This window comes from Balaenoptera borealis (assembly GCF_965194805.1).
Source record: "Balaenoptera borealis genome assembly, chromosome: 9".
In the NCBI taxonomy this organism is placed as follows: domain Eukaryota; kingdom Metazoa; phylum Chordata; class Mammalia; order Artiodactyla; family Balaenopteridae; genus Balaenoptera; species Balaenoptera borealis.
The window spans coordinates 113,547,058-113,570,474 of NC_138873.1; the positions used below are offsets into that span (position 1 = coordinate 113,547,058).

General features: G+C 36.3%; 1 protein-coding gene across 11 annotated transcripts in view; it reads left to right on the forward strand.

The window, feature by feature from the left end:
- MYO6 (myosin VI) overlaps window positions 1-23,417 on the forward strand; it is a 137,491-nt gene that overhangs the window by 106,777 nt on the left and 7,297 nt on the right. For 3 of the 11 annotated variants that reach the window (XM_082405038.1, XM_082405037.1, XM_082405044.1), the window contains 13 exons: window positions 3,253-3,383; window positions 3,471-3,548; window positions 5,338-5,467; window positions 7,188-7,278; window positions 7,988-8,138; window positions 9,635-9,843; window positions 10,505-10,583; window positions 11,423-11,583; window positions 13,913-13,951; window positions 14,362-14,391; window positions 17,128-17,166; window positions 21,245-21,348; window positions 22,786-22,917. In XM_082405038.1, the coding sequence (XP_082261164.1) occupies window positions 3,253-3,383; window positions 3,471-3,548; window positions 5,338-5,467; window positions 7,188-7,278; window positions 7,988-8,138; window positions 9,635-9,843; window positions 10,505-10,583; window positions 11,423-11,583; window positions 13,913-13,951; window positions 14,362-14,391; window positions 17,128-17,166; window positions 21,245-21,348; window positions 22,786-22,917 (1,374 nt within the window). Of the gene's footprint in view, window positions 1-3,252; window positions 3,384-3,470; window positions 3,549-5,337; window positions 5,468-7,187; window positions 7,279-7,987; window positions 8,139-9,634; window positions 9,844-10,504; window positions 10,584-10,694; window positions 11,369-11,422; window positions 11,584-13,912; window positions 13,952-14,361; window positions 14,392-17,127; window positions 17,167-21,244; window positions 21,349-22,785; window positions 22,918-23,417 lie in introns of those variants that run through there. The other 8 variants (XM_082405033.1, XM_082405036.1, XM_082405040.1 and 5 more) reach the window with 5 other exon arrangements.

Here is a 23,417-nt window from a genome sequence, read left to right on the forward strand (position 1 = left end):
AAACGCTTCTTCTGCCGCACAACAGCCCTCCTGGTAGAAAGTAGGAAGTGCCTCTCTTCCTCACTGAGACTGTAGTTCTTTGGATCCATCCTTTCCTGCCTTTTCATTAATCTTCAGTATTGATGATCTGTACTGAAGCTCTGAGATGGTTTCTCCCATCGAAACCTTACCTTCACTCCCTCTCACCGACATTCCCTTCCAGCTGCCTCCCTATCTCTGGCCTCACTTTCTTTTCTCCAGTTTTTGCTTTTCTCTCCAAGAATATTCTCTTCTTGCTTTCTCAGTTTCCTGCCTTCCACTCGCTCTTTAACCCGAGGGAGTTCAGTGCCCAACAGAATAATTCTTGATAAGGTTTCCGGTGATTCCCTTGTTCCTGAACCACATGTTTCCTCAGACCTCATCTCAGTGGAGTCCGGCAGCATTTGCCTCTGCCCCATCCCCATAACGTAGCCTTTCCTCAGCGCCTAAAACAGCGTGTGTCCCTGCCTCTCCTTTGAATTCTCTGGCCATTCCTGCCTCCTCTGCAGGGTCGTCATCTACCTAGATATTATTTGTTAGAGTTTTTTAAGCTCTGGGTTAGGCCTGTTCCCCTTCTCACTCTTGATCAGTGCTGTTCGGTATAACTTTCCATGGAGGTGGACATATTCTATGCCTGTGTTGTCCAGTATGGTAGCCACTAGATACTTGTGGCTACTGAGCTCTTGAAATGTGACTAGTATGACTTAGGTACTGAATTTTTAATTTGTATTTAATTTTAATTTTAAAAAATTTAAATATAGTCACATGTGGCTAGTGCAGCTACAGAGCATGTGCCTAGCAACTGTCACACTGGACAACCCAGCTACATATTCTCAATCTAAATCTCCCCAAGGCCTTTTGATATGACCTAAAGAGTGTGTCTTTTACTCCTCCAGATTTACTGAGATATAATTGACATATAACATTGCGTAGGTTCAAGTTGTGCAATGTGTTGATTTGATACACTAACATATTGTAAAACGATTGCCACCATAGTGTTAGCTAAGAGTCCCATCAGGTAATATAATTACCATTGCTTGCTTGTTGTGAGAACATTTTTTTTTTTTTTGTTAATTATATCTCAAAGCTCTTATTTTTTTTTTTAATTTTTATTTATTTATTTATTTATTTATTTATTTATGGCTGTGTTGGGTCTTCGTTTCTGTGTGAGGGCTTTCTCTAGCTGCGGCAAGTGGGGGCCACTCCTCATCGCGGTGCGCGGGCCTCTCACTATCGCGGCCTCTCTTGTTGCGGAGCACAGGCTCCAGACGCGCAGGCTCAGTAGTTGTGGCTCACGGGCCCAGTTGCTCCGCGGCATGTGGGATCTTCCCAGACCAGGGCTCGAACCCGTGTCCCCTGCATTGGCAGGCAGATTCTCAACCACTGCGCCACCAGGGAAGCCCCATGAAATTCTTAATGTACTTCTGTGAGCCTAGTTGTCTGCAGCTACAGGGCAAGCCAAGGGACTCAGAGGTTGGGATGCACACATTTCTGAGGGTACTTGTTTGTTTGATATAAATAAAATGGCCAACAATTGTGACAATATCAACCAAACCTTACTTTTATTTCTCCAAGCAGAGCCAAAAACTAAATCTAGATCTGAACTCTCCATAGGAGTAATTGCGTTTATATGTTCCATTATATTATATTAAATTTAATTTAAGATTATGTTTAATTTAATACTAAACTTTGTTTAATTATAATACATAATGTTATACATTATAGTATTATATATAAATTATATATTGCATATAATATATATTTATTATATTTAAGTTATAGTAGCTATATATGTTCACTGTAACAAAAATGAAATGGTACAGAATAATATAAGTAAAAAGAAGTCTCACTTCTCAGGGGTGACCACTTAACTCTGTGTCTTGGACATATTTTTCATACTTGTTAAACCTCTGCCCTGTTATTTTTAATAAATATATCATATTCTATCATACGGTTATAATTTAATTAATATTTAAGTGATTTCTGTGTTTCCTATTACCAACAGTGACCCAGTGAACATGTAAACCTTCTCTGTGCATATCTTTGCCCACATACGTGACAAGTTGTAGGATAGATTCATCAAAGTGGAAAATAGTCAAAGGGATAGATATCTATTATTAACACTTAATATTAATTTAATAATATAAATAAATATTCCAAACTGCCATCTAAAATTGTTGCACTGGTTTACTCTCCCACGAAGAATGTATGTGTGTGTTTTCCTACACCGTCATCATCCCCAGGTACTATTGGGGTTTTACATCTTTGCCAGTCAGATAGGTTAAGATTCAATCTGATTGCCTAGAGAGGCTATCTTTCCAATGAGATTATTTTAAAATAAAAATCCACTCATTTTAAAATATTTTATAATTTTATTTTGCTAATTTAACTTTTTGACCAACAGAAATTTATTTTGGTATAAGGAGTGAGGTAAGGATCTGATGTTATTTTTGTTTTCTAAATGTCTAGCCATTTGCCCCTAACACTTTTTATTGAATTATCTTATTTTCTTTATTGATTTAAATAGTCCTGTAGACTGAAATCCAGGTCTTTCTATAAACAAAAGTCCTGGCATTATCTATAGTAGTTGAGCCTTTCCCTATTTTATGCTTTTCCTGACATGAAGAGCTCACACTGACTCAAGGCTCAAATTAATCACTTAGTAGAGTTATACTGAATATAGATAGTCATCCTATAGACTCTTTACCCCAGTAGACTAATTCCTTTGAGAGGTGAGTGAAAGGGGGTCTTTATAGTGAGAAAGTGTGCTCTCCTATCTTTTCCGTTTGCTTGAAGCGCTGGTGAGAATCGGGGAATGTGTTTGACTTTGTCTTGGAGACTCTTACCAGGAATCTTGTTCCAAAAGCAACCTCAGGACTTGGAAAATAGCCTAATGCAGATCTTTGCCTCGTATACTGTGATTGTTACACAAAGGCTTCCAGCAGAAAAAAAAGACATAAACTACATTTGAATTTTTTAGAGACCAGTCGTTTGTCTCTAGAAAATAGTTAGTCAAGCTAGTTTTAGATGAAATTTGGCTACAGTAGTTTTTAGGTGGTGGATAAGCTGGGACATACTGAGTATAAGTATGATATTTTCTATGTAATATTTCATTGCTGATAATTTCTGTAAATTACCCCTTTTAATTTATAAAATTCTTTGATCATTTGCAAGTTATCCTTGGACTTCTGCACGGTGATTGGCAGTAAAACTTCTGTTTGTTTATGAATGTAGGTATGGTGTCTGTTTTGGACTTGATGCAGGGCGGTTTCCCATCGCGGGCTTCATTTCACGAACTCTACAACATGTATAAAAAGTACATGCCAGATAAACTCGCAAGATTAGATCCAAGACTATTTTGTAAGGTACAAATACTACCTAAATTGAGATATCTTAGCTATAAACTATCTTTCTTATTAATCCCTAATTGGCATTTAAATTTTATTTTTCAGGCTCTTTTTAAAGCTTTGGGCTTAAATGAAATCGACTACAAGTTTGGGTTAACAAAAGTATTTTTTAGACCTGGCAAGGTAAATACATTTTTATTTTAAACTTTAACATAATTAATATGGAGAGTCGGAGTCAGTGAATATTTTTAAGTGTTCAGTGATTTATATTATTCTTAAAGAGCATGCATATGTGTGTGACACACATACACGCAATTTTCCCTCTGGTGAGAAGTTTACAATGTATAGTACTCTGTACAGGTTTTTTTTTTTTTTTTCCCAAGCTTTGGAGGTATTGGAATCAGAGGATTGTTTAGTTGGATTTTTTACTTAAATAAGGGTTAACCTGAGATACTTCTGTTTTAAACAAGTTGAAAGCTTTTCTAAAACATATTCCGTCTTCAATAATTAAAAAATTCACAGTACTTTTGAGTCTTCATTGTGAGAATGAGATCTATTAGAGCTTGATAGATGTGTAACATACAGAAAATTGGACTGGAGTCTGTGCTGACTTCTGTCAAATCGTGGAAGGAATGACTGTATAAATACTTTTGTATGTAACATAATTTTCTTAGGCTACCCCTAGTTTTAGTATTTACAGATTCTTGTACTAGTCCTGTACTAGGATACAAAATTGAGTTATAGAATATTTCATAACTAAATATATACAATACAGAAATACTTAAATGCTCTTCACAATCTTTTCATAATATTTTCACCATTCCTGACTTCTTTAATATTGATTGAATATTGCATTCTCATAATTTTAAACACAATTGTTATTATATAATAGACAACTATACTTGTTTGACTTAGCAAAATCATTAATAAATATCTCTAGTTCCTTGAAGGCTAAATTAATCATAATAAATAAATCTGATTTCACATCTTGGGGCATGAAATTAAATCTGTGTAATGCATTACCAATGTATACACTTTCCTGTGAATATTTTTACTGCAGAGAAGTTATATGATCTCTTATAAAAGAAAAAATGTTAAGAATATAAGTATTCATAGTTGGCTTAGCTGTAATCACACATATTTATCATAAACTCAACATTTCTCATTTCAGGACTGTAGTAATTATTTTAGAATTAAGAGCTTGGTAGAGAAAGCACTTGGTCTTATTTGCCTCCAGAAAAATTAATCAGTCAGAAGGATACAGTGAAAGCGCAAGGCAGATTCTGAAAGATCTTTAATCTCATTATATTACCTTCAATTTAATTTCGATTATAAGAAGCTGTTATTTTGATAGGTGTGTGACATCTTCAATATATTGTAGTGGGATATTTGGTAAAGGATAGAAATCAGTATGTAATTTGGTGGTAAATTGTGGAAATAATGCATTTTCGTATTTAATAACCTAGTAGATGTTTTATTTGTGTTGTGTGTCTCTTAGTAGCAGTTTCTTACCTCTGACCAAAATAAAGATGGGAATCGGGGAGAGACACAGTAGTTTTGGTGGTACCTGATTTGATAGAGCTGACCTTCACTTCTCCAGTGATCTGAGAATATGGCTGAGCCAGCTCAGAGAGATAGTAGACCTGTTTTCATTCTTTTGTCCATAAAACCTTTTTGCTAACCATCTGCAGTGGTCATTTAAGATTCTTTTTCTACTTTTCCTATTGAGCCTGCGAACTAGCAGTGAGTAACCCCCCAGCCCAACCACTGCAAAAAAGATCCTGGAGGAAGGAAGAGAAAGGCAGCCAAATTCAGCCAAGTGTGCTTGGGTTTGCTGTGTACCCCACTGAGACATGTCTGTGTAATGGGCTTGTGACCACTTCCAGAAAGCTAGATTTTGGATTTGAGTTCCAGTTATGTTGTATCTCTCTGTGTGTTTTGATACTGTTAGCCAATGATTTTTATCTCCTAGTTTGCAGAATTTGATCAGATTATGAAGTCTGACCCTGACCACTTAGCAGAGCTGGTCAAGAGGGTCCATCACTGGCTCATCTGCAGCCGCTGGAAGAAGGTTCAGTGGTGCTCACTGTCTGTCATCAAACGTAGGTGTTTCCTTCCACTCCGAGATACGCAGTTATTCTGGAAATGAACTGGTTTGTGGAATGTTATACATTTGCCTCGGTGGTGAGCGCTCGACAGCAGGGACTGTGTCTCTTATTCATGCTATGTCCCTGGTTCCTCCCCTAACGCCTTACATGTAGTATGTAATAAATTCGTACCTGTGGACTTTCTTTTTTAAGTTTTGTGAGTGTATGATACTTATCTTCTTTAATCGCCTGCATTATATGATAATTAATTTCATCACGACCTAAAAAAAAAAAACCAGAACTCACTCTCTTGATTCTTCCACCCACCCTCCTTTCCTCTCCCTTTCTCCCCTGCTCCCCACACCGTACCCCAGTCTCTCAGACTGAAGCCAGAACTTTTCTTTCCACCCCCATGGCATCACCAGAATACACACGCTAGAAGTGTCACAGTCGTAATTGCCTCTTCTTGTCCCTGAAATCATGCCAGTCAGCAAGCTCTGTTGATTCCCCCTTGCAGACACTGTACATTCTCCGCTCTTTACTGCCACTGCCTTACTGGAGCCCTTCTCCCCAGCTTGCACAGTAGCTTCAGTGGCTCCCAAACTGGTTTTCCTGGCTTCCCAGACTTACCTGCCCAGAGTCTCTAACTAAAAGCCTTTGATTTACGGCTTCCTTTAATAAAGGGCAAAGTCTAAAGTCTTAAAATATTGTAGCAACTACTTATCTCTGACCCAAAACAAGGATGAGGGACAGAGTAATTTTGGGTTACCTGATGGTCTACAGCAAACCTTTAGTTGTAGGGAGTATTGTTAGTAACTTGATTAAATTTATAATGCCCCGCCCCAGCCATACTCTCCACAGTACCTGGAAGAGTGCTAGGCACATGAAGAGGATTCAGTACATTGCTGCTTATTAATAAAAAAGAATTCCTTTGACCTAATGAAAAGGAATCATGCAAGCAACGTGCATGCGATCATGAGGTCTTCTGTTAGTCAACTGTGATATAAATAAAAACAAAACTATAATAATAAAAAGACAACAGAAGCTCTTTTCCCATCACTTTCCAAGTGAAATATGAACACACTTGTCACTATAGTTAAATGCCTTCAGCTTTAAACATTGCATTATGATGGAAAACATATTATATTAAAATTATTTCTACTGTGCTGTTCGTTTGTGGACGGTGTTGTGCAGTGGTCAAGTCAGTAAGTAGACAGGATCTTTGCAGCATGTTAATGGGGGACCTCTGAAAAAAATGTCTCCAGGTCAGATCAGTCTAGGGTATTGAGTAACTGAAGTTAAGTAGAGTCCTTTATTGTAGCAGTCTTAGAGACCTCACTCAGTATGTTCATTGTGAATCTCCAGAAGGAGGTGTAGCGCATAGCTTATCCTGAGTTCATTTGACAGGTGAATCCTTTTTTCAAGACACCGCCTGTTACCATTTCCTAGACCGATATTACCTAGGACAATTTGGGACGCATTAATGTAGCATAACAAGGAGATAATATATTTAAAATGTACACCTAGTCATATACATGATATGCTTTTTATTTTAAGAAGTATAAAGAACTAAAGAAAGGTTAAACTTGCCAGTTTTGATGTCTGATATAATATGTTCATCAAGGTTTTGTGTTTCTTGAGAATTGCTTTGTGGAAATGAATGGTTTTAAAAAATCCTGTATGTCTGATTTAAGCTAAGTAATTTTCTGTCATTATGTTTTCCTCTTACACATAGTGAAAAACAAAATAAAATATCGAGCTGAAGCCTGCATTAAAATGCAGAAAACTGTTCGAATGTGGCTTTGCAAAAGACGACACAAACCTCGGTAAGATGAATAGAGCCTAAAGAATCCAAAAAAACCTATTTACCCTAATATAAAATGGCATAAAGTCATAATGAAGAGCAGTTTGCATACTCACAGAGTTTCCTTTTGTCTCATGTTCTTTGTAAAAGATGTATTAGTCTGTTATTCATGTTATTTATTGGACATTAGTTAATTAATTGCTTCATTAATTCATTACTTGCCTCATTCTATAAAAGGATTTGAAGTAGCTTAGAAAAATGTAAACACTGTAAAAGGTTGAAAGAAGCTGTTTTATTCTGATTATTTTAGTGACTTGAGTTTATTGATAAATGTCAAATTGACATTGTTTCTAAAAACATCTCATTAATATTTTGACCATAATTTTCAAGATTACCTGTAGGAATTATATTGTCTCACTGTCAGTTTAGTCTTTATTTCTTATTTGATTCTACTCTTTTAAGTTTTTCTATAATTTGAATTCTCAAATTTTTCAGTGTAAGTATAGAAGGCTTAAATCTTACTGACACATATTAATGTCATTCACATCCATATTTGATGGTTTCTTTTACCCTCAACAGAAGATCATAAAAAAAGAGACTATTGAAGAACATGAAAACAGAAGTGAAATCTTCTGTTTAACAATATGTTTGGTATTTTATTAAAATGAAAAATCTGTCTGCAGCATTAAATGGTGAAATTAAACTCTGATGAAGTGTTGTTATCTTTACAGCATTGATGGCCTGGTTAAGGTGGGCACACTGAAAAAACGGCTTGATAAATTTAACGAAGTAGTAAGTGCACTGAAAGATGGAAAACCAGAGATGAATAAACAGGTCAAGGACCTTGAAATTTCTATTGATGCTTTAATGGCCAAAATTAAGGTATGTAATTTTAATCCAAATGACTTTGACCTTTAAAAATAATTTTTAATACCTTTTGTTATTGGTATTGTCCTTTTTTTAAAGATACAAAACGTTACAGACGTTGAGTCTCAGTGATAAGTGATGCCCAACATATTATTTACTCTATATTTGAAAATTTTCATTGCAAAAATATTAAAAAGAAGACAATTTTTGTGCAGTTCATCTGTTGCTAGGAAAGATTTTTCCAAAATACTAACTAAAATGCTATACTCTGTTGGTAAGCTTTTGCAAAGTCATTACTGAGAGAGGATTAATGCATATTAATGTTGTTTCATGTTTTTCTACTTTCAGAAACTAATTTTTAAATTATAAAAGTAATATAATACTATTGAAAATCTGGAGACAATCACCCCCAAATCCTTACCCCCGACACTAGCACATTCAACTATTTATACTGTTGCATATTCCTCTCAATCTTAGTTTATATGTACATATTTTTGCATAGTTCTTATCATGTACATTTAATTTTGTATCCCTATCACTATGTTAGTGCCTCGTTCCTGTTATTCCGTTAGCTTCATATAGGCTATATCATAAATTACTTAACTGTTACGAAATAACAGTTTTCCTCCATATTTTGTAGCAAAAAAAAAGGGGGCCTCTTTTTTTTGGTGTTGATTTTCATTTGATTACTAGCGGGACTGAAAATTTTTTCAATGTGCTTGTTCGTTAGTTATATTCCCTCTGTCTGTTCATATCTTTTTCTGTTGTACTTTAGGGTCTTAATGTTTTTCTCATCTACTTTCATAATTCAGTGCAATTATGTGGGATATAATACCTCAGACCGAGGCTTTTACGATGTTTTCTACAGATATTTTATGTAGACAATGATGAATCTTGGAGGAAGAATGGAGAAAGAAGTCAAGAGAGTAATGAAAACGCTTTGGATAGCCTTAGCTGATTTTGCAAATCTGTCAAGAGCCATCCCCTTTATGTGGTATTAAATCAATTAAAATCAACCCAGCCACATTTAAGAAAGTCATCCATCAGTTTTGGGTGTAGTTGATAATTTCTTAAATATTCCTGAGGTATTATTTGAACATTATTATTAAAGAGTAGTAAACTCTAGCAAAATTAGCTAACCATTCCTTAAAAAATAATTTTGAACTACAGTGTATTAGTCTGTGCACAGTACATCCTTAGATATTTGATTACTTGATTGATAGGAAATAGACTCAAATATTTGTGCATAGAGATAACTTTAAAAATTTTTTTGAATATTTAATATTTAAACAGTATGAAAAGGTAATGGGCTTACTGCTTACCAGTTTTTCCAGTCTTTGTATACGTGCATGTTGGTTTTTTTTTCATTGTGGTAAAAACACATACCACTAAACTTAACCATCTTAACCATTTGTTAAATGTACAATTCAGTAGTGTTTAGTATATTCATATCGTTGTGTATCAGAAGAGATAACTTTTTAAGTACATGTCCATTGTTTTGTTTCTTTAAGTCCACCGTGATGACAAGGGAACAAATACAAAAAGAATATGATGCGCTAGTTAAAAGCTCAGAGGTCCTCCTCAGTGCATTACAGAAAAAAAAGCAGCAGGAAGAGGAAGCAGAAAGGCTGAGGCGTATCCAAGAAGAAATGGAAAAAGAAAGGAAAAGACGTGAAGAAGATGAACAACGTCGAAGAAAGGAGGAGGAGGAAAGGCGGATGTAAGGGTTTATGTTGTCGCCTTGAATTAGAAGCTGACAGGACAGTGAATTCTTCGTGTTGATGGTGGTCAATGAATATTCTTATTTTTAAAAGTCATATTCTTATTTTTAAATACTAGTTTTAGAATAAGTTTGAAAATGGAGAAAGCTCGTTTTACAATCATAACATAAAATGATTCTAACTGTAATCTGAATTTTGGTTAAACTCTTACACCTGAGGATTTCTTGAGTTCTTTTTAAAACTATGACTTTCACATTATTTTATAATCTAGGAAGAAGGTACTTCTTTTCTGCAGTTTAAAAACTGATGGCATTTTGGAAGCTTGCCGTAGTAGGGCAGGCGGAAGGAATATAAGATTGTCTAATTGGAGAAGGAGTAGAGAGAAGCATTGTGATAAGGACCTTACAAGTAGCTTGGTGACCAAGTTAATCCAAAGATGTTAAAGGTTATGGAATATCATTGTATTTGTTTTGTTTCTGAAGAACTGCTGTCAGTAGAGTTAGATTTTATTTTATTTTTCAAAATAAGTTGATAATGTCTATAGCCAGGAGGTTAATTTGACTTCCCATTTTGTAACCTTTGTTTATTAATAGTTAAATTTTCTTCTGAAGGATTTCTTGTTTTATATTAAATTTTTGAAGAGTATTCTGTTTTTTTTAGGAAACTTGAGATGGAAGCAAAGAGAAAGCAAGAAGAAGAAGAGAGAAAGAAAAGGGAAGATGATGAAAAACGTATTCAGGTCTGTACTCAGTAGGCAATCAGACTGAATTTCTATCAAAATGAAATCTACAAAATTACAAAACAGAAGATCTTGATTTACTAGGTATAAATTGTCATTGTTTTATTCTAGAGGCGGAAGGCAGTTTCTCAAGTGGTTATGGGACGGGACTTTGGAGCTAGGGAAGTGAGTTCAAATCCAGCCCCTCACTGACAGAAACTGTGACATTGCACAAGTCACGATGTGGGCCACAGTTTTCTCTCTCTGGAATGGAGATAGTGATTGTGAGCATTAAATGAGTTAACACGTGTTAAGGCATTTAGAATAGTGCCTTGTTCAATAAGTATTAGGCTGTTATTATTCATAGGGGGAAAGTCAGATCAATATTCAGTTACATTATATAAGGTTTTAAAAATGTTGTTTTATAACTTTGTAGACACTGATGTTAATAGGTTAGGATTAAGATAGTCCCCCAACCCCCATTTTTTAAAAAGTCCATGTCTGAGAATAATTGATTCCCTATTTGAGTGTCTGTCTGTCTCAGCTTTCTGATTCATCCTGAGCACAGCCAACACTTTAAATTCCTGACCTCTGCTGTGTAGGTGTTGGTGTGAAGGTGATACCTAGGATACTCATGTGATGTTTGGGAGACTCATACTCTAGTGATAGAATGGTGGACTCTTGGTTTGGGGAACGAGGTAGCATTAATCATAATATAGAAGAGACTTCTGGTTAAACAGTAGGTATTTCTTAGTAAAAAAAAAAAAAAAAAAAGTGTATGGAACAGTTTTACGTAGTGAGGGGAATGAGCAGGTAAACAAGTGGGGAGGCCCGGCTGCCATGGCCTTCTGTGCTGGCAGGCGGAGGTGGAGGCGCAGCTGGCCCGGCAGCGGGAGGAGGAGTCCCAGCAGCAGGCGGTCCTGGAGCAGGAGCGCCGAGACCGGGAGCTGGCGATGCGGATCGCGCAGAGCGAGGCGGAGCTCATCAGCGACGAGGCGCAGGTGGACCCGGCGCTGCGCAGGTACCGCGTGGGGCGATGCGGGGGTGGAGGGGGCGGGGCTTTCCTGCAGGGGGTGGGGCGGTGGAGGGGGCGGGGCTTTCCTACGGGGGTGGGGGGGTGTGTGGTGGGGTGGAGGGGGCGGGGCTTCCCTGCGGGGGGGTGGGGTGGTGGAGGGGGCGGGGCTTTCCTGCCGCAGCGGCAGAGGGGGCGGGGCTTTCTGGGGGGGTGGAGGGGGCGGGGCTTTCCTGCGGCGGCGGACGGGGGGCGGGGCTTTGCCGCTTGACCTCCCTGCCTGCCTCCTTCCAGCGTTAGGGTCGGCGGAAGTCCTATTCCTTAGGTCCTGGTATAGTTGCCGTTTAAAAATTATTTATATTCACTTTTACACCACCCAAGTGAATGAAGCTATTGGCTTCATCAAACTGTTAAACTATTGAAAGTTAAAGCTGCTATTTCAGTTCTTGAGTAGTTTAAGAGAATATCTTAAGTTTTACTCTGAAATTATCAAAGAGTATTGTATAAAGGGTAGACAAATAATTTCTAAGTATCTGTTGTCAAAACACTGGCATAAAAATCAATGAATATGTTATAATCCAGTTTAATAATTTTTGAGGTTGGAATTCATTACTTTCCTAATGCAAATTTTAAAAATATGTCATATACCCTAGCACTTTAGAAATTTTACGCATACACACACCCTCCCCCCAGCTTCCCCATGATTTAGAATAAATAGATTTCCCTTTCCAAGAAGGAAGCTTAATCCCATTGAAATATCTTGGCTCCTCACATTTCTGAATTGTCTCTAAATAGTATGGAGTGTGGAGGAATACGGAAGTTCTTATTAAAAGTTGCAGGAAGATTTTACTATAACAGATTCATTTTTTAAAAATACAGAATGTAGAAACGTTAGTTATTGTTATTATTTATTTGTAAAAACAAAGCAAACTAGTTTGTAGGGTTCCTTTATGTGTAGGTATCTATATTGTATATATATTGAGAGGCACATAGATGGGTGTAACCATGCTTGTCAGAATGTCAGAGCACTGTTTACGACAAAATAATTAAAATACGACCACTAGATGTTGCTATTTCCTTGTGAAAGGAAAAAAAAACTTGGTCCACCACATTGCAAGGTGGTGATTAGATTTTATTTAGCTGGAAACAGAGATAGGGAAGGAAAAGAGTACGTTAAGTTGCCTTCACACTTTTTCTAGTAAATGATTATATCGGGGAGCTCTGGAGTCTGAATTGCATATGAAAGTTATATTTAAATAAACTGAATATGCCTATGTGTTATAATAATTGTTAAGCTCTTTGGTTTGGGTCCACTGTTTGGGTTCTTTATTAACATTTCACTATAATTAAGATATTTTTGCTCGCCTGTGGCTTTTGTAACTGCAGACTTAGCTCAGCTGCTGTTCGGTTCCTTCCATCTGTGTTTGGGTGGCTTGGCGGAGCCTTTGTGGATAACTGACTAGTGGCCTAGGCCAGCCTCCTAATGGACTGAGCAGTGGCCCTGATATGTGTGAGGAAGTCCTGCACTTGACAGAGCTGACTTTATTATGGTTGAAGCTTGTTAGTGAGAGACTCATTAATGGAGTCATTGTTGGTATTTATGGCTTAACTCTGTGTTTAAGCATTTGAAATATTTAGCTCTATCCAGTGTCATTCCAGGTAATATGAGTAAGATACTGGCTCATATGTGGGCTCCTTCTCATCCTCAAAAAGATGCACTTCTTCCAACGTGAGTGGTCTCAGAGAAGGAGTGGACCATTTAGGACCTTTAACTTAAGGGAGGAGTTACCTATGATTTAAGTTAAACAGAATTAACTTGGTAATGGGACCACTTACCAAGTAATTAGGAGATACTCAAGCAGTTATGACTTGAACCGCAGAAGAGTTAGTTTAGTTCTCCTGTGGGACAGCCTTAGGAATGGTGTCCCTCCCTGGACCGTCCCTTCAGGTCCTGTCTGCCAGCTCTCTTCCAGGAAGAGAGCTGACCCTCAGGTCCCCATGAACTCCTTCCCTACTGAACTGCCAGGTTATTTTATACACTGTACTAAAAGCATTAGCACTTCATTGTGGATATGATGTTGTCTACAAATTTTCCATGTTTGATCATTTTATCTTACTCCATGGGCTACATCTAAATGTTTTTGAATGTTTATGTTACCTTTGTTAGCACTGAATTCTTTCTAACACATTTATGAGTAAGAACCTCCCATATGATTAAGAACCTCTCATATGATTAAACCTCTTTATGATTAAGAACCAGAGTTACTTAAACTCTGTTCTTAATATATGGCATGAAAATGTTCTTGGGTTCTGTGATACATTAAAAAACAATTTCAAGTTACTTTTCCAGCTTGGATTCCCATCCAGTAACTTCTAAGTAAGAATTGTTTCCTGCATACGTAATATATTTTAAAATATCTCAATCAATTACACATATGATCCTGATGCAAAGTAATGATTTCACACTACCTTAAATTATAAAGTAATATCTAGATTCTATTAAAAACAAACACACAAACCTCACATGAATAGTTTTTTAATCTATATGTAATATATTCACTCTTTAATTTTCACAGAATGCCTTAAGTTTATTTTTTTCTAATCATTTGTAATGAAGATTTAAAAGCATTAAAATTCTGAGTGTTCTCATACATAGATTAAATAGAGATAATGCAGTTTTAAAAATCAATTTGCAAAGTCACTGAATTACAAATTTGGCACAATCCAGATTTTCACAGTTCAGAATTGGTTATGGTATTGACTAAAATATACGTATTCTTTTCACAGGATTAATGGAGCAGGACCCAAAATAACACCGTATGTCATTTCCCTTTTAAAACTGATTTAATCATATAACCTTTTTTTTTTTTTCTTCTTTATTAGGTTGTGGATACTTTTTAGGAGAAACGTTTTCCTCATTGAAGTAAATTTTACATCATTATCATTATCATCATAATTATTATTTTGCCCAGGAAAAATGTTTAATGCTCCAGTTCGGTGCTCAGTCACAGTAGTTTATGATTTGGTTTCTTTCTTTGTGTTTGCTCACTTTGTTTAAACTTTAATACCCATCTTGTTTTATGTGTTTTTAATTATCCCTTACTTATGTCGTTATAAAAGTAGAAGTAGAGATATAAATAAGAATAAATAAAATACTTAAAGTATTTGAGTCACGGCAGATAGCTTAGTTTTCCATATATATAATAGTTCATTCTGCTAATATCTAAAATAGCTCATAGTCTAAAGTTATATACGTAATGCTAATTTTGGTGCTCGTGTATCTTTTTGTTATGAAAATCTCCCCACAGAGAGAGAATCTAAGTAGCAATAGGGATATACATATAAATTATACTTTATATGCATAAAATATATTTTTGCGTATATTTTTACATATGTGCTATATGTATATAATTTTGAAATATATTTAAAATCTGAATTTTAATAGCTTTTAGGACTCCACCTGTACCCCTTATAGTGATGGTTCTTAACTCTGTCAGACCCCAGTACCAATAACAGATGCTTTATGAACGATGCAACCTACATTAATAATTCTCTCTAAACAATACATGTAAAAGAGAAATAAAAGGACAGTAATTTATAATTATTTATTTTATTATATTTACTTTACTGTGAAAGTGCTTGCTTACAACTACCGGAAAACGTGGTCAGGTACTCAGATGTTTTCACATATACATAGAATCATCATGAGTGCAGCAGCTACAAATGCAAATTGATATAAGACTGTTGTATCAGTCAGTTAAATGCCACGAAATTGTGAACAGTCCTTTGTAAAGTTCTGAACAGAGTTAAATACAGTGTCCTCTCCATTATACAATAGTGGAGAAATTCCTAGAGAAATTCTGTGAATATTAAAACCATGCAAAAAGAGGGTTGTTTTACATGTAGAACTTTATGTATAACTATGTGTCTGTAGTTCACATGTAACTATATGTATATGTGCGTTTCACCTCTATATGTCTGGTGGACATGTTAAAGTCACATGGGACATGGGGCAGTTCTTCTTGTGCAGGACATTTGACACCCCTGACCCCTCACCTCATCAGATGCCAGCAGTGGACTCTCATAGCATCATTGTTCCCACAACGCACCACAGATTTTGAAACTTATCTCTGAGTGGGTGCTGTTGCATCCACTGCTTCGCAGTTACCATTTGAGCTCGAATTAAATAAGCCTAGCAACCAACTGATGTCTGAAGTGAAACTGTGAGCATTTGCATATAGGTTGGAAAAATCAGAAGGAAAAAAAACACCTGGATGCAGGAGCCGTTTCTATCCAGTATATATGGTGCAGCTCCTAGAGCAGTAACATGCCCAGGTGGGATGCTGAATCAGTAGAGATTGCCCGTCCAGCGTGGGTGGTGTGAGGGCATCTGCGTATGAAATCTCCACATGATGAACAGACTTTGGAGTAAAGAGCTTTGAAAGGCCGTGCATTCCCTTGAAATCTGCTGTGGGAAAAGAAATGTGAAGTTAGAAAATTTTTATTAGTTTGATTTTATTTGATGATATTTGTGTTTTTTTACTTTGCGTTTGTTGCCCTTGATCATCAGTTTTGAAAGATTAGTTTTTCTCTGACTGTGCTTGCTTGGCTAGACCTCTGTCAGCACCGAACCTTAGCCAGTGTTCCTCACAAGGACAGAGAGAGTCCTCTGCTCCTTTATAATCAGGGTCCCAGCTCTTGGCCGGCATCCGGAAAACTGAGCCCTGAGGCAAACATAGCCATCTTCTTTTCTTTTGATTTTTGCTGACTTACAAGATTTTGAGGTTACCAGAGTCTGATGAATAGAATGAATGAGAAAATGATTAATTATAAAGGAAGAGCACAAAGGACAGGAAAATAAAATACTAATGAAGTTGATGAACATGATGACATGAACATTCCATTTCACAGAATTAAGCAAATTTTGAGAAAAGTTACACTCTTCTGGGTAATAAAAGAAAAGCAAGTTTTTGCCATTGGGAAATGTTTATCCTTGAAAGGTCAGAACACTTCAGATCTTTAGCAAGTGCTTGATGCATTTGAATTTTCTTAGGCATGCTTTGATTCAGAATTTTAGAGCTTTGAGTATATCAGACTCTTATTTAAACTCTGGCACTGTCAAATAGATCAGTTTGGTTTACCACTATTATACCTTGTCTAATTAATATTTACTAAGCAACCCTGGTGCAAAAATCCTTGTATAGAATCTGTATCCTGCCAAGTTACATTTAGATGCATTTAGAACATGCTGATTATATTCTATCCATAAAAGTATCACAGAAGCATGGCTCTCATGAGATTTTATCTAAAAGTTTCTGCAAAAGTGAAGTTCAAGTAACTTTAACTGGGTTTAAACAAAAATTTTGCTGTATTGTATGGCTATATATATTGAAAAGTATATTATCGACTTTTACGAAGTAAAATAGTAGTGTATGGTTAATGAAGCAAATAATCCTGTTGAAAATATAAATTTTAATTATACTCTTAGATCTTTTAAGTAATTTGTATAGTTGTCTTTTATCTAATTATGTTGTATTATCATTTCTCTTATAGGGAACAAATGGCGAAAGAAATGTCAGAAATTTTGAGTAGGTTAGTGCAGTGTAATTTGGGGAAATAAGCGTCACCTCAAAATCATATTTTTTAAATTACTTTTCGTTATTTGGACCAGAACCTGTTATATGAGTAGCCTGTCCTTTCCGTGTAAATTTTCGGTACAAGAAATGTGACTCTGCCCTCAGGCCGCACTGATATAGAAAAAGGTAAAAAAAAAACAGTGTTCCTCTAAATTGGCATTTTTCAGTGGGGATACCACTGGCATTTTGGTTGAGGCTATTCCTTGTTGGTAGTACTGTGGGACTTACCATGAGCCCCAACCAGTTCAGTCTCAGTAGGGGAGCCCTTCCCGTCCTTGGGCCCGCTGCGCCTCGTTGCAGGGGACGTGAGCAAGAGTGGGGCTCAGGCAGCCCCTGTCCTCCACAGCACAGGGGTGGAACGCCACCGGTGTAGAAGTTGAGCCACCAAGGAACATATCTTCCCAGCAGGATCTGGTCCATTATCAAATGGCTATGAATCAATCACATTTTAACTTTCAACTCTGAAGTTGCAGAGTTAATTGAAAGTGTTAAAATTAATATATTTTTTAAAATCAAAAGTCAGTTTTGCTACTACCTTACTCTGTATTTCACATGATTGTCTTTATCACAAGTCTAACTAATCAGTAAATGAAGGTGTACCTTCATTTTACTATTTTAATAACTCCAAAGATTGGCGGGGGGGAGCATTTAAATGAATTTGATTTGTGTACTTCTTAGGATGCTGAATATGCTATTTTTTAGCAGGTGTATTTTTGTTTGACGTAATATGAATGAAAAGTTAGTAATAGTAAAAACATTTTAAGCAAAAATAGTTTGAATTCAGTGTGATTTTTAAAAGTATCAAAACACCTTATGTATATCAACATCTCGTATATATTCTGAGTCTATAAAACCATATTGTGTAGATTCACTTTCTCTTTCAGGAGGAAAGAAAACAACAACAAAACCCCATAATTTCAGCTGCTCTTCTAGAAAAGACTGGTAGAAGAGCTAGGAAGAAAAAATAATTTTTTTGTTAGTTTATTGAATGGTGGTTTCAGGATGTAGGAAACAAAGAGAATATTTGAATAATGTTAAAAGCATAACTTATTGTTAAGGGTAATAGAGAAACCTTGCTGACACACAGCTGGCTCTTTTTGAGCAAAGCAATTAAGAAAAAGCTCCATGGAGAATGGCCAGTCACCCAGTTTATGAAAAGAAGAGGTTCTGCAATAAACTTGAAACAGATTTTAACCATGAAAATGCAGGAAGGACTAAATGGGCACACATTATTCTTTAGCCAGGCTTGCAAGTGACTAAAAATCATCATGTCTAACAGTTTTTAAGTATGTAGGGTGAAGTATGCTATTTTTATTCTCTAAAAGGAAAGCGTAAATAGGCCTTTTAAAGAGGCAAAAGTACCTTATTTCTTTCATTGTTAAGCTTAATGCTGAAGGAATGATTTTCCTTATTTCAGGAAGGAGGGTACATATTTTCAAGCATCACTTTTTTTTAAAAAAAAATGTCTTAGTTTCTCCCTCACTCTTTTTTTTTTTTTAATTAATTAATTTATTTATTTATTTTTATGGCTGTGTTGGGTCTTCGTTTCTGTGCGAGGGCTTCCTCTAGTTGCGGCGAGCGGGGGCCACTCTTCATTGCGGTGTGCAGGCCTCTCACTATCACGGCCTCTCTCGTTGCGGAGCACAGGCTCCAGACGCGCAGGCTCAGCAGTTGTGGCTCACGGGCTTAGTTGCTCCGCGGCATGTGGGATCCTCCCAGACCAGGGCTCGAACCCGTGTCCCCTGCATTGGCAGGCAGACTCTCAACCGCTGCGCCACCAGGGAAGCCCCCAAGCATCACTTTTAAATAACATCAGTCTCAAGTGTCTGTGTCTTGATTGTTTGCCAAGGTCGCTGTTGTCTTTCAAAATGTAGAATGCTGAGAAAATACGAGCTCATTTTCAGTATTATACCATGATCATCCCTCTTTAAGAGGAAGGTTTTCCAAGTAGTAGATCACAAAGGGGAAATGCTTTGTGTGATACCTGAGAAGCAATATTTTAGTTCTTTAATATTTAGTTCTTTTAATGTTGTGCCATCTTCTTTTCATGTCTTTTCATTCTTGAAATATGATGTATTTAAATTCTTCCTTTGTTACATTGAGCTTAAAAGTTCACTTGCAGCTTATTCCGAGTGTCTGCTATGTGGCAAGTGTAATCTTTTGCTGAAAAATAATGTTCATTTTGACAGAAAAAAAATTTTTCCTGTATTTTTAGAATAATTATTTTTAATTATGTATATAGAAACAAATCTTAAGTGCTCAGTAGCACTGCTATGAAAAAGCTTATCCCATTTAATTTTAAAATTATTTATTTTACTTTTTATATTTTAAATATATGTATTTTATTTTTTATTTCTTCCCTCTTTTCCCACTCAAATGTTCCTCCTACATGGGGCAAGATAAAGCACTTGTGCCCTTTGAAATCTCTGTTATCTGTCTCACGACCTGCAACCTTTTCCTTTAATTTACTAGTTGTCATATTATTACTCACTAAATACGAGGGTGTGGTTTTATCTGCTTACAGAACTTAGCTAAGTATTTTTAACACAAAAGCTCAAAAGTCATGGGAGTTTCCAGGCTCCAGCAGCTCTTTTAGCGTGTCTCTAAAGACTCGGGCAGAGGGTGGTAGTTTGGCCACTCCCCTGGGGACCTCTAAACATCCAGATGCCCAGGGAGAGTCTGAGCCATTAGGAGTGGCGGGGCTTGGCCATCTGCAGGTTCCAGTAGTCTGCAGGTGAGTGGCTCATAAACAAACCCTTCGTGTGCGTGCCTCTAATGATCTTAAAGTATGTTGAGGAGTTCTCTTTTGATTTAAAAAAAATTTCAATTGAAGTATATAGTTGATTTACAATATCATGTAAGTTTCAGGTGTACAGCACAGTGATTCAGTTATGTGTACACACACACACACACACACACACACACACACACATACATACACACACACATACTTTTTCTCATTCTTTTCCCTTATTACATAATATTGAGTTTAGTTCCTGTGCTGTATAGTAGGTCATTGTTGGTTATCTAGTCTATACCTAGTACTGTGTATATGTTAATTCCACCCTCCCAATTTATCCCTCCCCCACCCCCTTTCCCCTTTGGTAACCATAAGTTTGTTTTCTGTGTCTGTGATCTCTTTCTGTTTTGGAAGTAAGTTCATTTGTATCTTTTTATTTCTTTTAGATTCCACACATAAGTGATATCATATGATATTTGTCTTTCTCTGTCTGACTTACTTCACTTAGTATTATAATCTTTAGGTCCATCCATGTTGCTGCAAATGGCATTATTTCCTTCTTTTTTATGGCTGAGTAGTATTCCATTGTGTATATATACCACTTCTTCTTTTTCCATTCATCTGTTGATGGACACTTAGGTTGCTTCCGTGTCTTGGCTATTGTAAATAGTGCTGCAGTGAACATTGGGGTGCATGTATCTTTTCAAATTATGGTTTTCTCTGAATATATGCCCAGGGGTGGGATTGCAGGATCATATGGTAGCTCTATTTTTAGTTTTTTAAGGAACCTCCATACTGTTCTCCATAGTGGCTGCACCAATTTACATCCCCACCAACAGTGCAAGAGGGTTCCCTTTTCTCCACACTCTCTCCAGCATTTATTATTTGTAGACTTTTTGATGATGGCCATTCTGACTTGTGTGAGGCGATAGCTCATTGTAGCTTTGATTTTGAGAAATATATGTAAATGTATTGTCCTGATGTTCATATATCCATGAGTTAGAAGATTTAATCTGAAGCCTGGGGGAAGTCCATGGTACTAGAATATTGGAATCAGAAGTTCTGATTGAAAATCTAATACGGCTGTTGAATGATGCACTGGAAAATTTTAATTCACCTGGGCATCCCGTAGTACACCATTCTTAATCTCGTCTGTCAAAGATACAAAAATTATTATATGTTTTTCCAGTAATTATTTCCAGTTCTCAAACTTATGTTCACTTTCTTGCCTGTTTAGTCAACATTTCATTCGTGTTTCTAAGTTTAAATATGCAAAAATGTGTAATAATTACAGAGGCCCTGCTGTACAAGCCACCAAGGCGGCTGCTGGTACCAAGAAATATGATCTTAGTAAATGGAAATATGCAGAACTACGTGATACCATCAATACTTCTTGCGGTAAGTGTATGGGGAGGATGAAAAGTGGGAAGGCTCTATCGCTGTCAGGTAATATAAACTAAATACCTGGATTGGCATGGGAATTTTTTTCACATAAATTAGTTTAAGTCATTCTCTTTGTTACTCTCGCCTTGAAATGAAGACCTAGTTTATTCACAAAGCTAAAAGAAAGACATACTTATTAAGCTGAATTCATTTTGCCCATCTCTTGCATAGGCCAGAGAGGAAAAGCATAGGGGAATTATGGTTTGGGCTGTATTAATGACTGACCCTCCCAACGTTATTCATAATAGTTAAATACCTATATATCAGACTCTTTTGGTCTATGAAATGGCAGTGGAGTCCTTCCCTTTTAAAGCTATTTTTCTTCCAACAGAACAGAGTAAAAGGCTGTGTCCAGAGAATCCCACACAGTTGTGTTCACGTATAAATCACAGTGTTTGAATTCAGGACACCGTAACTGGCACTTCAAGTGTCATAATCGTACAGGACGCCTCACTATGTTCTTTCCCTCTTCACTGAGTTTATCTGCATAATTACACATGTAAAAAATGTGGTGCATGTAAATCTAGCTTGTGTTTGAACACAGTGACTTCTTATTCTATTGTCGTGGTCTGTGACCTTGGACACGTGACTTAACCTTCCTTTTTCAAGTTCTTCATCTATAAAAGACCTATTTAGTCCAGGGTTCTTGCGTGGAGGAAAGATTGAAGGTAGTAATAATGTTTAAGAAAATGCTCTGTAAGTGTAAAAGATAGTATTACAATGAAGTGCTCATCTTTATCAATAATTAGTTTACTTTTGATTTTGTACTGTTAATTTAAAAATGAAATCTTCATTTAAAAATATATATGTTAAAAAGAAACGAAATTGAGTTCTTTGAGGTGGATGGACCTAGAGTCTGTCATACAGAGTGAAGTAAGTCAGAAAGAGAAAAACAAATACCGTATGCTAACACATATATATGGAATCTAAAAAAAAAAAAAAAAAAAGGTTCTGAGGAACCTAGGGGCAGGACAAGAATAAAGATGCAGATGTAGAGAATGAACTTGAGGACACGGGGAGGGGGAAGGGTAAGCTGGGACGAAGTGAGAGAGTGGCATGGACATATATACACTACCAAATGTAAAATAGATAGCTAGTGGGAAGCAGCCGCATATCACAGGGAGATCAGCTCGGTGCTTTGTGACCACCTAGAGGGGTGGGATAGGGAGGGTGGGAGGGAGACACAAGAGGGAGGGGATATGGGGATATATGTATACATATAGCTGATTCACTTTGTTATACAGCAGAAATTAACACAACATTGTAAAGCAGTTATACTCCAATAAAGATGTTAAAAAAATATATGTTTATGCCACAGGATAATTATGCTAGACAACTAAATTAGGATGTTAATTACCTTTTTTTTTTTTACTCTCTCTGTGTAATTGATAGATATTGAACTCCTGGCAGCTTGCAGAGAAGAATTTCATAGGAGACTAAAAGTGTATCATGCTTGGAAATCCAAGAACAAGAAGAGAAATACTGAAACAGAGCAACGTGCTCCAAAGTCTGTTACTGATTATGGTAAAAACAAATCTGTACTTTTGGATGTTCCAAAGTATATGTATATAAAAAGTATATGTATATAATTACATGTAACTATACCTAAGGTATTTGAGTAAAATTGTCCAATATAAATTTTCTCTTACTTTAGAACTATGGGTCCACTGAATCTAACACAACCATGATGGCTTATCTTTCAAAGTATTATTTCTGTTAGATACATCTTTAAAGTCATATTTGTTTAAAAGTATTGAATTTACTTGTTAAGATAAATTCTAGAGGTAAGAATAATCTTGTCTATACTGAGGAAGTTGTATGATAATGCTGTAAATACGTATTCTTTCCACATACACATATATACACATATGTAAAGCTTATGTGTGGAAATGTAAAGATTACTATGAAAAAATATTTACTGCAAATATTATAAAACTGTGAAAATATAAGTGAGAAATAATACCTTGGTTTAGACCAGAGTTTTACCTAGGCCAGAATTTGCTTTTTTGACTGAGATTCTAAAA